The following is a 15,771-nucleotide window of genomic DNA, read 5'->3' on the forward strand; positions in this document are numbered from 1 at the left end:
CAATAATTTTGACAAAAAACAGTAAAATCTTACTTTTTAGTATTGAGTGCTCTTTATGATTATAACTCCTATTCAGTGTTCATGTGTATTTTATTTTTTATTTTGTCAGAGTTTTGTTTTGCTTCGATTTTAGTAAATTAGTTAATGATGTTAGTGTATTTTTTATATGCTCACGCCACCCCATTACTAAAAGCGCGCCCCCTAGGGGGGCGCGCCCCACAGGTTGAGAAACGCTGGGTTACATGGTTCATCAAATATTGAATGTCAGAGGCAAACGAACCAAGGAGCCAAAAAACTTATTCTTTATAGATCTCCAACGAAACGAAAAAAATAAAGAAATCTACGACATCAAATTATTACTGCATGCAGTGGTTAGATTCGAAAGGCCATATAAAAAGCAAGAAATAGTCCAGTGCAAGAGATGTCAGAATTATGGACACACTAGAAATCAATGTACACAGCAATTTCGATGTGTTAAATGTGCAGGACTACACGATTATAGACAGTGCACAAAGAAAAAAGAGGATGGTAAGCCACCCAAATGTTCTCTTTGCGGAGGAGCGCATCCCTCAAACTACAAAGGGTGCCAGGTATATCTTGATATCATAAATCGTAGATTTTCTCAAAACAGAAGTGCACCTGGCAAAATAAACACACCCAAACCAGCCAAAATAACAAAACATACTAACACAAATGAAGAAAGATCAATAGCTATGACGTATGCAGAATCTGCGGCAGAACATGTAGTGTTACCAACAAATACAAACGCCCAACCAAATTCCTCGGCAAATGATTTTCAAGTAATAGCATTTCTACAACACCAAAACAATTACCTCCAGCAACAAAACAGACAACTGCAGCTAACTGTTGAAAAACAACAAGCTTTAATCAACGACTTAATACTAGAGGTTAAAAACCTAAGATTGGAGGTAAAACAAGACAGGGAAACTAGAGTATAGATGGCACAGCTATTCAAAATTGCTCTCTGGAATGCTAATTGTGTATTGAACCATAAAAATGAATTGCAGGTATTTTTAGAGTCTCATAAATTAGATATAATGCTAATTTCAGAATCCTACCTAACTTCTAACACAAGTTTCAAGATACATGGATATACCAGTTATAATGCAGCGCACCCCGATGCTGTCAGACTAGCAAGAGCAGGAGCCATGGTCCTAATAAAGGATGGCATTAAACACAATTTGGCTAACAAAGTAGAAGAAACATACCTCCAAGCAGTCAGCTTAATCATAGAGGATTGGATAGGGCCAATAGCGGTTTCAGCTGCCTACTGCCCTCCTAATTATCCACCTAACAAAGAAGCATTCACCAACCTCTTCAAAAGTCTTGGCAATAGATTCCTAGCAGGGGGTGACTACAATGCTAAACATACCAGCTGGAGACCTCGGCTTATAGCACCCGGTAGAGGCAGAATACTCCATCAAGTAAAACAGGAATTAAAACTAGACCATCTATCTACATATTGACCAACCTACTGGCCAACAGATCATCGAAAAATACCTGACTGCCTAGATTTCTTCATTACAAAAGGTTTTGCACAAGGATACCTAGACATACAGTCAAATTTTGATATTGCCTCTGATCATACACCAGTAATTGCTACAATTAACTCTTCGGTAGTATTAAAAGAAAAACCAATAACCCTATGCAATAACAAAACTAATTGGGATCTATTCCGGGATAAAATTGAAGAAAAGCTAAACCTAGCTATATCCTTAAAAAATGCAAAAGAACTCGAAGATGCGGTGGAGTACTTCACAACACTTGTCCAAGGAGCTGCATGGGAATCAACCCCTACCACAACACCAAAGCAAAACAAGTAAACTGCCCCTTAAATGTCAGAGAGATAATTAACGAAAAGAGAAGACTAAGAAACACCTGGCAAAGAACAAGGCACCCAGATGATAGACAAAGATACAATTTATTTATTTATTTATTTATTTATTTTTTTATTTATTTATAGTACTATACAAATGACCTGGCCTCTTGTGACTAATCCAGGTCGTTTCCTGATGGGATTACAGTAGTTTATCTTTACATTATTATTATTTTAAGAATTTTCTATATTTAACTAATTAACAATAGCCCTAATCTACTACTAATTATGAAAACTACAAATTGTAAACAATTCTAATAAATAATTCTAATGAACAAATAATAACAAATAAACAAAAACCAATAAACAAAATATAAATTATTAATTTTTTTTTTTTTTTTTTGAACATATAATTTTTATAAAAGTGCTCCCATTTCTCATTCTCAGATGAGAAATGCCAGCATTCTTCATCTAAAAATAGTCACGAATAATTTTAAGTGCAGGTCTAATCGACTTTATGATATTCTTAATGGTATTTCGGTGAGCCTCAGACCATTGAGTTTTAAAATTTCAGGCTTTTAGTTTATTTTTTTTTTGTTTGATTAATAATTTTTTTATTTTTGATTTATTTTATTTTATATTTGATATTAATTTTTAATTTTTTATTATATAAATATTTATTTAATTATTCCAATATTTTATTTTATATTTTTATAAGTAATTTTAATTTTTTTTTTTGTATAATTTCTTATTTAAATTCAAAGAGGTTGGATATTATTTACTTGATTTCTTCTTCGTCTAATATTATATAATTCTAATTGTTTCTTTGATATTATGTCCGCTAAATTGTTTAATGTATTAAATAATTCTTCATTTTGTATTATATTTTCTATATTTATGCCAAGAAGGTCTCTTCTCATTCTTTGTAGTTCTTGTGTATTTGTTTGTCTTTCGCAAATAAATACTATGTGTTCTGGTGTGCCTATTTCTCCACATTCACAATATTCATTGTCTTTTAAGTTAAATCTATGTAGGTATGTAGGGTACGGACCGTGCCCTGTAAGAAAATGTATTAATCCTTTTTTTGGGTTAAAATAATTTGGTATATTATTTAAATTTGGAATGAAATTATAGAGACGTCTTGCTTTAGGTGAATTATTCCATTCGTTTTGCCATTTTCTATTTAATATTTCTTCTAATTGTCTTTTTGTTCTGATTTCTATTCCCATTAATTGCATTATTTTTTCATAATTTTCTTTTCTTTGCCAATATCTACATGCACGTTTTTGTGCTTCCAAGTGCATGGGCATTACACCAGTCAAGACTGTTAAAGCTGATGTTGCTGTAGTACTGAAGGCTCCTGTCATTCTAACAAGGAAACCTCTTTGTGCTTTATTCAGTTTTTCAATATTTGTATTATTTGTTAGTCTGTGTGCCCATACACTTGCACCGTACCCTACAATTGAGGCAAGTATCGTACTCAGGTATACGCGCATATGCTGGAACGGAATTCTATATTCCCTTTGTGCTAGGCTTGCAATGCAATGCATGACTTTCGCTGCCTTCTCACAGACGCTATTTATATGGTTTGTAAAGAGTCTTGGTTCATCGATTATGATACCAAGATATCTAGTTATTTTTGTTCTTTTTATTGCCTTTCCCCTTATTTGTATACTTGGATTTCTTTCAAGTCTTCCTTTTATAAGGCTATATGTTGTTTTTGTTTCTGATATAGTTAGTTTAACTTTTTTCATCCATTCATTTATGTTTTCAAGTACTCCATTTGATTTTATTTCTAGTTCTCTTCTTGAATTAGCATCTATGATAAGCAGCAAATCATCCGCATACGCTATGCTCCCTAGAACTTCAGGATCCACAGCTAACCGTTCCAGCAGTTCTTCTAAAAGTATGTCCCAAAAAATAGGTCCACACACTGAACCTTGTGGACAACCTTTAGTTATATGTCTCGTCTTTTTATCCATTGGACAACTTAAGCTGGCATATCGGTCTTGACAATAGTTTCTGAAACTCCCGTACAAGTTTCTGGGGCAATGCATCTGTCGAAGTCTTTCGAATAATGCCGGCCACCATAAATTGTCAAAAGCTCCAGAAACATCTATAAAGATAATCAAAACATACTTCTTTGTGCTCCCCCCAATGATATTAAAAACTTTATTAATAGCATCTTCTGTTGATTTTCCTTCCCTAAAGCCATATTGATTTGGATGAAGTCCAGTTTCGTGTCTTATTTGATTTAGTCTTTTACAAAGTAATTTTTCATGTAATTTCCCCATTGTGTTTAGTAAGCATATTGGTCTATAAGATTTAGGTAAAGTTGGATCTTTATCTTCTCCTTTACTTATAATTATAACTTCAGCTTGTTTAAAGTTGTTGGGAAACTTTTGTTGTCTTAGACATTCATTATATAAAGAAGTGAGTATTGGTATTAAGTACTCTGAAAGTGCCTGAAGAATTTCTACATGAATGTTATCTGGCCCAGGAGCCTTTTTTCTTTTCATGTTTTTCAAACATTCATATATTTCTTCTTCAGTAAATTCTTCTAACTGTCTTTCTTCTGGTATCTCATACTCTTGTATCATCAGTGTTCTAATATTTTTTTGTTCTATTGTTTCATTTTCTAAGTCGTCAGGAGGTAGTAATACATCTAGTAGTGTATCAGCTGAATCCTCCCAACTTTTTGTATATGAACCATCTGCTTTTTGTAAAGTAGAAAGCATTGTTGGACATTTAAGTTTTTTAGATACAATTTTGTATGGGACACCCCACATATCTAATTCTAAATGTCTAGAAACAAAAGCTTCCCAACTTTTCGCTTTAGTTATATGTATTTCTTCTTTATATTCGTTTTTTAATCTTCTATACTCTCCTAGAAGTATTTGCCTCTCGAGAAAGATACTACATCGTTGATATCGCTTTCGCGCATATCTTACTCTGCTTCTCATTCTCGTGAGGTTTTCCTTCCAGGCAAAGTCTTTTACTTTTTTATTATTGGATATTTTTGGAATTGCTGTATCCATTGCTTTTCTAATTGCTTTAGTTAATTCTTTTGTAGCAGTATTTATATTATCCCCTCTTTGTATTAGACGTGGTGCACGGAATTCAGACCTAAGTAGTTCAAAATTCGCTTTTCTTATATTGTATCTCAACGAAGACATTTCCGTATTACGTGGCTGTAGGTTACTCAAGTTGAACGTTATGAGATTGTGATCACTTGTTGTTGCATGTTCAACTACTTTCCAGTCTAGAACTAGGTTTGCTGCTGTGACATTCGATAGAGTTCTATGTTACTAGATGCACCTGCTCTATTCTGGAAAGTCGGTGGATTTCCTGGTTTATTATGAACTATTAGTTGAAGTTCATTTATCATCTCTTCAACTAATGTACTTTTCTGATCTGTTTGATTTGAATTCCATAATACTGATTTAGCATTAGCATCCGCCACAATCACAACTCGTTCGTTTCGGTATGCTATGAATATAGCTCTCATCTGTTCCACGTAATCGTCTATGTCTTCACTGAACTGACAATACAAGTTCGCGATAATTATTTTCCCTGCCTTAGTTAGAAGTTCTAAACATACACAATGTCGATTGCTATATTGCCTTAGTAATAGAATTTTCATATCTTTGTTAAAAATTATGGTTACAGCCATAGGATTATCTCCTACGCTCGCACATTGTGCAGTTATAGGCATGTGTGGGACTTTATTCAATTTTGTGTATGGTTCCTGAATGCAAATAATATCAAGATTTTTTTCTTCTGCTAATTTCCTTATTTCATGTATTACGGTTGCACTGCGCATTCCATTTATTTGTCCAATATTTATTTTGAATGAATGATTAGCCATTTATATTTTATTTATTTTTTTTTATTAATTTAATATTCATTAATCTTATTTTGATTTTTATATATATTTTAGTGATTAAAAGATATTTATAATCCAGACTCCGTACTCCACATCCGATACAATGTATTATATAAAGAGCAGTTAAAGTATGCTTTGCTATCTCTTCGATTTTGTTTTTGACCAATGTATTACAGAGACTTTTATATATTAGGTTATTAAGGTATAAATTATTATACACATATATTTGAATGTCAAAATATATATACATTATGATATTTAGATTTTGTATTATTTTAGATTTTGATATAATATTTATTTGATTTTTATATATTTTCATAATTATTGTGTGCCAAAATCTGTTTTCTGAACTAAACGTTCTAGAAGCAGTTTATATGTTGGACATTCTTTTTTATCTTTGTTACATAACTTACCTCTATTTTTACAAGGTACGCAAATTTTGGGTTGGTTAGTTTTGTTGCAATTTCTATTTTCATGTTCATCACCACAGTGACCACACACTGTCTGTTTGGTGCAGTGTTTACTCACATGTCCCAGATCATTACATCTTAAACATTTTGGTACTACTAAGTAGTCTTTTGAGTTTATACTTGTAAATCCTACATAAATTTTATTTGAGATCAATCTTTGTCTGATTTGAGGTGAAACCTCTATTACATAATGAACAGTAGGTTTATTTCTTTGTCCAGTTTTAAATTTTATATTAAAATTCTGATCAAATTCCTCTCTTGGAATATCATCAAAATTTTGTGCATATATGCATTCTTTGATGGTTTCTTCTTTTTCATTACTAGATATATCATACATAATTATTAAGGGTTTTCTTTTTCTTTGTAATTCGCATTTAAAATTTTGTTTTATTTTATCATTATTTTTTATAGATTCTAAATCTTCTTTTGTTGGAGTTTCTATTATTAAAATTTTTCCAGTAGTTCTCATTTTATTAATTTTTATTTTTGTTTTTCTTGGATCTAAGAGTTTTGTGAATTCTTCCTGCACCTTCCTTCCAGTCTGTGCAGTCTCACTGGTGATGAACAGGGTATTTATCTTTTTGTTTGTTTCAATTAATTGTTTATTATCAGCTTTGTAATTTATAGGTTTTGCAGTTATATCTGCATACGATAGCTTTTCTCCCTGCATTTTTGTTATTTTATGTCTTAAGTCTTCATTTTCAATTCTTTGTCTAGTATTTTCTTCCTTTAAAATTTTAATTTGACCTTCCATATTGGCTAATTCTATAGTTAAGGACATAAGTTTTGTTTTGAGTGTATCTTTTCCTGTTTTGTTTATTCTCTTACCGAGGTCCATTTCCCCTTCAATGAAGTTAAATAAGTCTTTTATTTTATTTTCTGTTGTTAGAACCTTTTCAGTTAGACCTACACTTAAATCCATTCCTCCACTTAATTCTACGCTATTTCTTATATTATAATTTGACCCCTCCTCTACTTGTGACGAAAGAAACGTGTCAAAGCCTCCACTAGTAATTATACTACTAGTGGAAGATTTCTTTGTATTGCTGTCGCCCATTATGTCAAGTTTGTTTAAGAAACCATATATAAAATATACAATCTCTCAAAACAACCTACCGTATTTTATAGAACTAAGTGTCATATCATGAGTTAATTAAGTCCTTTACCTTGTGGACCACTTACAAGGCAACAATACCCGAGAAGGTCCTCCACACAAGAACAAAACTTCCGCTTCTATGGGCTAGGACACATCACCTATTTACAATCCATCTAGATATTGCTCATACGTAGTTCCTTATTAGATGTTCTCCAAAATGTATATTATTTCACCAATAAAATAACAATTCTCTTAAAATATTCTTCAGTTGACTGTATATGACGTTTATAGGTATGACATAAATATAAAATATTTTTATATTACTAAGAATCTAAATTTTATATTTTAAATGATATGTGATGTTCTTTACCTTGTGGTTTACTTGTAAGGTAACAACACTTGAGATTATTTTCTATAGAAGAACAGTCCTTCTGTTTTTATGGTCTAGGACAAATCACTTATCTGTAATCCACTTGGATGTTGTTTAAACTTAATTTTTTTTTATGTTTGTCTTCGGAACGTGCTAATGGATTGAATGTTCAAACTAGAATATCTAAAATGTGTTATTTTCATCAATAAAATAATAATTTTCGGGAACTATTTTTCAGTTGAATGTTGACAGTTTTGACATTTTATAATCAAAGATACAATCGAGCTGCAAGGCAGCTAAAAGAAACACTTAGAAGACTTAAAAATAAATCATTCACAGGATATCTACAAAACTTGCCACCCTCAGCCGATACTAACTATAGTCTCTGGAAAGCCACAGAACACCTAAAACAGCCACGAGATCAAATCCCACCAATTAGAAAATCTGATGGTACCTGGGCCAAAACAGATGGAGAAAAGGTAGAAGTTTTCGGTAGATATTTGGAGGAAGTATTTCAACCGTTACCACCTGCAAACGGAATTAATGACGACGAAATATATGCATTCCTTAAGGAAAACGATCAAGAAATGGAGCATATTATAACTTCACAATACAAGAAATTTACGACGTTATAAAAAATCACTTAGACCCCAAGAAGGCACCTGGCTATGACCTGGTTACCGGGCAAATATTAAAAGAACTTCCTAGAAAAGCGGTCGTTATGCTGACGCAACTCTTCAACGCAGTTCTAAGACTGAAGTACTTCCCTGCACAATGGAAGGTAACAGAAATCATATTAATTCATAAACAGGGAAAACAGCCAAATGAAGCTAGCTCCTATCGACCAATCAGTTTACTACCAGTCTTGTCAAAAATAATGGAAAAGTTACTGATGAAGAGACTGATGGAAACTGTCGCAGCAAAAAGCTTAATCCCAGACTATCAATTTGGGTTTCGTCAGAAACACTCGACAGTAGAACAAGTGCATCGTGTTGTTAACACAATCATCAAAGCATTCGAAGATAAAAGTTATTGTGAATCAGCTTTTTTGGATGCCAGCAAAGCCTTTGACAAGGTGTGCCATGAGGGACTCCTTTAAAAATTAAAAACGCAGCTACCAACAACAATATATTTGATTCTAAAATCCTACTTAGAAGAACGATACTTCAGAGTCAGATATGAAAATGAAGTAACTAAACTACGCATCATCAAATGAGGAGTCCCACAAGGAAGTGTCTTAGGCCCAGTCCTACTCTTCACCGCTGATCTGCCATGTACTGATGACACAGTCACCTCTACCTTTGCTGAGGACACAGCTATATTAGCAGTAAACAGAAATCCTGAAGTAGCAGCGACAACACTACAAACCAGTCTCAACAATATAGCAACGTGGGCAAGGAAATGGCGAATTACAATAAATGAAAGTAAATCTGTACACATACCATTCACAAAATACCATGGTGAAACGCCAAGCATCACATTCAACAATGAACGAATACCTAAACCAGACAGCGTAAAATATTTGGGGATACACCTGGACAAACATCTAACCTGGCGTACCCACATATGGAAGAAAAGAAAGCAGCTGGATACTAAATGGAAAAAGCTGTACTGGCTCCTTGGCAGAAAATCACAGTTATCATTGCGGAACAAATTACTAGCTTACAATACCGTTCTCAAACCAGTATGTACCTATGGAATCCAGTTACCTATGGGGAACAGCATCTAAATCGAACATTGCTATCATCGAGAGATTCCAGTCAAAAGCAGTATAGTAGATGCTCCTTGGTTCGTAACAAACCGAGAGATTTATAATGATCTAGAGATGCTAACGGTTACTGCAGTGACTAAACAGCTTAGCACAAACTACCTAAGACGCCTAGAGCAACATCCAAACACACTGGCAATTAATCTGCTTGACAACAATGAAGAAACCCGAAGGCTGAAAATAAGAACACCCTTGGATCTACCATTCTAACAGCAATAATTGTACATAATAAATTAATTTTAAATTGTTATAGTTTTATTTTATTTTTTAATATCGATGTAATAATGTAAAGTTACAAATTTTTATTGTTTTTAACATAAATGTAAGAACGTAAAAGTTCATACAGAGAGTGGATTATTGGACAAACTCTCTCTCACGACATTGTACCAATCAATATGTATGCTTATTTTTATTATATGATGTAACACATTGCAAAATAAACATTAAAAAAAAATATTTCGGAAACAAAGCATTTGCAGACATACGTTTATAGAACAAACTGTAATTATTTTTTCACATAGTTTATCCCACATCCCTTAAAATTTGTCGCATTTATTTAGAAACACCCTGTATATAAGGATTTCCAAAGTTTTCACTGCATTCCTTCACTCAACCGTTCCCTTCAGTTCTTTCTTTTTTTGCCAGTCCCCTTCCTGAAGATTTTGTTTTCTATTGCTTAGTCCATTTTATCTCTGAAAGATCTTTGGGGTCTGCGGCTCGTCCTTCTTCCTATCGGGCTCCAATCTGTTATTCTGTTTAACCAACGATTTTGGTCTGCTCTTCTGACATGTCCGTACCAAGTTAATCTCTTTTGTTTCTATGTAGTCTATTATCTCTTGAATTCATTACCATTATTTTCTTATAATCTCTATGTTATTTATTCTATCTCTTCTGCAGCTTCTTTTTAGGAATTCCATCTCTGTTGCTCTTATTTTGCATTTGGTTTTCGTAGTTTTTATTCAATTTTCATACCCATTAGTCAGAATACTTCTGGTCATGGTGTTATATATTCTTCTTTTTTAGTATGCAGTCTATTGTTTGTCCTAGTCAATCGATACCTAGAACCATAGCCTGGTTCTAGGTATCGAGTCATAGGCCTACTCATGAGATAATAAAAAAATTAATTAATGGTTTTGAATTGAATTTACATGGATGATTGTAGAGGCAAAGGATGTGACAACGGCTCTAACATGAAGAGAAAAAATAAAGGTTTACAAGCTCGTGTTTGCAAAGAATATCCTCGTGATCTTTTATGCTATGTGGATGCCACTTCCTCAGTTTAGATATTGGGGATGCAGTTATATTTTGTACACAATCAACATGTCTTTGGATTGTACAACGTTTTTCCACATTTTTTTCTGCTTGTTGAAAATGTGCATGTATCTTTTACCTCGCTCCTTCGTCGCTTGAACTTCAAATGTGCTTATTATGCAAATAACTTCCATATTTATGTTGGATAAGTTATAAATTATAATGGCACTATTTTTTAAATAAATATAATTTTACTAGTTCTTTATGGTATAATTTTGATTTTTTGCTATTTTTTATATTTGCAGGAAATTTGTATATTCTTGTATCAAGGGGCGCCAAATTTTATTTTGCCCGGGGAGCTCAAAACCCTAGAACCGGCCGGGCCGTGTGTGTGTGTGTGTGTGTGTGTGTGTGTGTGTGTGTGTGTGTGTGTGTGTGTGTGTGTGTGTGTGTGTGTGTGTGTGTGTGTGTGTGTGTGTGTGTGTGTGTGTGTGTGTGTGTGTGTGTGTGTGTGTGTGTGTGTGTGTGTGTGTGTGTGTGTGTGTGTGTGTGTGTGTGTGTGTGTGTGTGTGTGTGTGTGTGTGTGTGTGTGTGTGTGTGTGTGTGTGTGTGTGTGTGTGTGTGTGTGTGTGTGTGTGTGTGTGTGTGTGTGTGTGTGTGTGTGTGTGTGTGTGTGTGTGTGTGTGTGTGTGTGTGTGTGTGTGTGTGTGTGTGTGTGTGTGTGTGTGTGTGTGTGTGTGTGTGTGTGTGTGTGTGTGTGTGTGTGTGTGTGTGTGTGTGTGTGTGTGTGTGTGTGTGTGTGTGTGTGTGTGTGTGTGTGTGTGTGTGTGTGTGTGTGTGTGTGTGTGTGTGTGTGTGTGTGTGTGTGTGTGTGTGTGTGTGTGTGTGTGTGTGTGTGTGTGTGTGTGTGTGTGTGTGTGTGTGTGTGTGTGTGTGTGTGTGTGTGAATATAATTTAAATATTTAGTGTTTCAACCTAATCAACCCCATCAGGGATGGCAACCCCGTACCACCATAGACGCACTCTGCGAGTAAATTTTATTTATATTTTATTTATTTGATTTAAATTTAATTTTATTTATTTTATTTTATTAATTTTGTAATGCGTGCTCTTATCTCTTAGTTGTTGGTCCATTCTTCATTTATTATGGTGCCGAGGTAGTTGTTTGCGTTTACAGAGGTTTGGGTAATGCAGAGTTGACCTTCTGTTATCTTTTTGTTGCTAATAAACATGAGTTGTTCTGAAGCTATTTTCTTGTGGCATTTTTATAATCAAGTATATTCAAATGGGAAATAAGCCACAATTTTACCTAAAAATGATTTTATTAACGTTTCGACGCCCAAGTTGGGTGTCGTTGTCAAAATACAAAATAATACTATTATAATATTATATATATATTATATAATACTATTATAATATTATGTAATATTATAATAGTATTATTTTGTATTTTGACAACGACACCCGACTTGGGCGTCGAAACGTTAATAAAATCATTTTTAGGTAAAATTGTGGCTTATTTCCCATTTGAATATACTTGATAATAAACATGAGGTTGTCCTCGTTACCTTTATATTGAGTCCATATTGTTAACTGTAATACGTGATTTTGTTTATAAGAACTTGAAGGTCTTCTAGATTGTCCGTAAATACTATAGTGTCATCTATATACCTGATGTTTTTTAGTCGATACCGTTAAGTAGAATACCATTTTCAGTTTCGTGCAAAGCTTCGATAAATAGTCACAGTAGATATTGAAAATTAGAGGGGACAAAATACAGCCTTGCCTCACTCCGTGCATGATTTTCATATATTCGGTGTTCGTCTTCATTTCTGAGGTTTGAAATCTGATTCCAGTAAAGGTTTCTAATTATTTTTAGATCTTGGTTGTTAATTCCTGGTTCTCTTAGTGTTTGCATCATCTCGGCGTGCTGTTCTCCATCAAACGCTTTCCTATAATCAACCATACATGTATATACGTAGCAATTGACGTTTCTGCATTTCTGGAATAAGACTTGTATTGAGAACAAAGTCTCTCTTGTATCAACAGCATTTATGGACTCGAACTGGTTGGGGCAAATTTGACTTTCATATAGCTTTTAATCATATACCTTACGGATTATCTTTAGGACCAATTTCAGGAGATGACTGATCAGGCTTATCTTAAGGTACATTTTGGCTCTTGGTTTTTTGAAAATGTAATAAACTCAGACTTCAGCCATTCTGTTGTTACTTCTCCAGAGTTGTTTATGTTGTTGAGTATAAGTAGGTATGTCATAAGTTACCCAGAATGAGTTTAATATTTTCCTATCAAATTCCTCTTGTAAAGCATAGCAACATTAACGACATTGCAATTAATATTATCTGTTTTCATTTTTGCAGGTACTCTATGTGCTTTAAGCGATGGAATGCATTATGGTTGGACTGCTCCTGCAATTCCAATACTAATGAGTCCTGGCTCTCCAATACCTATCACAAAACATCAAGGTGAATGGCTGGAAAATGTGTATGTAATTGGTGCTGCAATTGGACTTTGGCCAACAATGTATGCCGTAGATAAAATAGGTCGAAAAAAATCTATTTTATTGGCATGCTTTGTATCTGCTTTGGTTTGGATTACAATTGCTCTGGCACCAAGCGTGGAATATATATTTGTGGCAAGAGGATTCGCTGGAGCAGCTGGAAATATGGCTTTCGTAGCAACTCCAATGTATATTGCTGAAATAGCTGATCAAAAAATAAGAGGCTTTTTAAGTAGTTTAATTTATCTTATGATGCTTTGTGGAATTCTTTTAATCTATTGTATTGCTCCATTTTTTCCTATCTATGTACCTTGCATTTTAGGAGCAGTGATGGTCTCTATAGAACTTATATGGTTTTCGTTGGTGCCTAATAGTCCTTATTATTTGATAATTAAAAATCAAATAGAAGCTGCCCGACATTCTCTAAAGAGATTAAGACAGAACGATTCTGGCGTAGAGGAAGAGCTCAAACAAATTAAATTAGCTGTGGATCGACAAAGAACTGAAAGAGCACGATTTTTAGATTTGTTTCTTATAGCAAGCAATAGAAAAGCATTACTTATAATGGTAGTTCTTAATTACGCTCAACATTTTAGCAGCGTCAGTGTGCTGCTAATGAATATGCATATTATTTTAGAGCAAGCAGGGTCTATCTATATGGATCCTCATACAACAGCAATCGTATTTTCACTAATTATGTTAATAGCTGCCTTGACAGGATCTTTAATAATAGACAAATTTGGAAGAAAGATCTTAATTATCAGTTCTGGCATTTCAACAGCATTTTGCTTATTAACGATAGCTATTTATTTTACTCTGAAAAATTACGGATTTAACACAACTAGATTCAGCTGGATTCCAATTGCGTGTGTGATGGTATATGCTTTCACTTTTAAGTTTGGCTTAGGTATGGTTCCCATAGTTATAACAGCAGAAATATTTCCTACCACAGTAAAGGCTTATGGCATGGCTTTGGCAGATGGATCATATGTTACTGCATCTCTATTATCGCTACAAGTGTATCAGAGGCTTACTGATTCATTTGGATTGCAATACCCATTTTATATCTTTACTGCGTGCTGCTTTTCTACAATATTTTTTACATACTTTGTAATTCCTGAAACAAAAGGAAAAACATTAGACGAAATCCAACTGATATTAAAAGGAGAATTTAATAAAAGTAAATCAGAAAAAGTCTAGAAAACATATTATTATTATTTAATATATTTTTTAAACCCGAGTATTATATTTCTTATGCATTTAGGATTAATATGGTAAAATTCAAATATAATTATGAACTTAATATAAATACATTTTTGATTTGAAAGTTTGTCTGTGATATCAGTTTCTTAAAATAAATTTAGTAAAAGAATGTCAATCTAGAATTAACTCTTTATTTTTTCTTATAAATTGAAAATCTTCCCGATTTTTATTTACTCAAATATTAAACCAAATATACAGAGAGGGGCAAAATAATGGAATAAATTCATTTTTTCGAAAATAGACGATATTGGAGACAAATCCCGAAACATATCGAGTTTTATTTTTAAAGTATGACTTTTTTTTAAAACCGTGTTAAAAATGCAATTTTCAGCACTCCATAGGAGCGTTAAAAATGCTACTTTAAAGGCACTAGTGCTTTAAAAATTTTAAGGCATTGCAGTTAAAAGTGAATTGTCAAATTGTGAAACGTCAAATTATTTATATTTCATTTATAAACATTAATATATTAATAGTACAACTTGCGCCATTTAAAAAAGGTGGTCTAAAAGGTTTTTCAAAATTTAATTTAAACTGTATTATTGCATTTTTAACACGTTTGTAGAAAAAACAAGTTTAAGTAAGGGTATATTATTTTCGCTAAGAATTTTTAAAAATTCCTCTCGAGTGTAAATGTTTCAGCAACTAACAAAAATATTGTATTTTATAAATTTATAACATTTGTAGAAAAAATATTGTATAATATACGTGTTAAAAAGTACATTATTAAGGCACTCATGTGAATTGCAGAATTCGCTTCGCTCATTCTGCTTTCACAACTTTCACATGCGTGCCTTAAAATTTTACTTTTAACACTTATATCATAAATAACTATTATTAAACTAAACCTGTTTTAAAAATCATGTTAATTTTTTGTCTATCATCTTGTGAAATATACTCGTATTTTTAATTATTATAATAAACTACCTAACACAAAGATAGTATTTAGTTTTAGCAAGATTTTTTTATTTTTTTATGTTATTTTTGCGACACATATTAAAACCTAGGAAAACCTAAAAACACTATTTTTTTAATAATAATTATTGTAGATTAAATTATTTATTTATTATACAGTGCCCTTCAGATAAAACTATCCACCTTAAAAAACTTTTGAACCACTGATTTTTAGAAAAAAACGCAAAAACACGTCAAATAATACTTGAAGGGGGAGACATTATACCATATTTAAGCTTGCCGGGAAAGGCACCCTCTCACCCCCCGTAGCATCCCTTATTTTTTTTTAATTACTACCCCCTTTTTATTTTATATTTGGATTCTCCTCTTTGTACCGATTTCAAAAATTTATAACACT

The 15,771-nt window shown here is 32.9% G+C and overlaps 1 protein-coding gene across 1 annotated transcript in view; it reads left to right on the plus strand.

Annotated features, from left to right (window-relative positions):
* LOC114341509 (facilitated trehalose transporter Tret1) overlaps positions 1 to 15,396 on the plus strand; it is a 113,705-nt gene extending 98,309 nt beyond the window's left edge. Inside the window, exon 2 of the mRNA XM_028292309.2 lies at positions 13,060 to 15,396. Coding sequence (XP_028148110.2) covers positions 13,060 to 14,399 — 1,340 coding nt within the window. The 3' untranslated portion in view covers positions 14,400 to 15,396. The remainder of the gene's footprint in view (positions 1 to 13,059) is intronic.
* The last annotated feature ends 375 nt before the right edge of the window (positions 15,397 to 15,771 follow it).

Source organism: Diabrotica virgifera, chromosome 6, assembly GCF_917563875.1.
Source record: "Diabrotica virgifera virgifera chromosome 6, PGI_DIABVI_V3a".
Lineage (NCBI taxonomy): Eukaryota > Metazoa > Arthropoda > Insecta > Coleoptera > Chrysomelidae > Diabrotica > Diabrotica virgifera.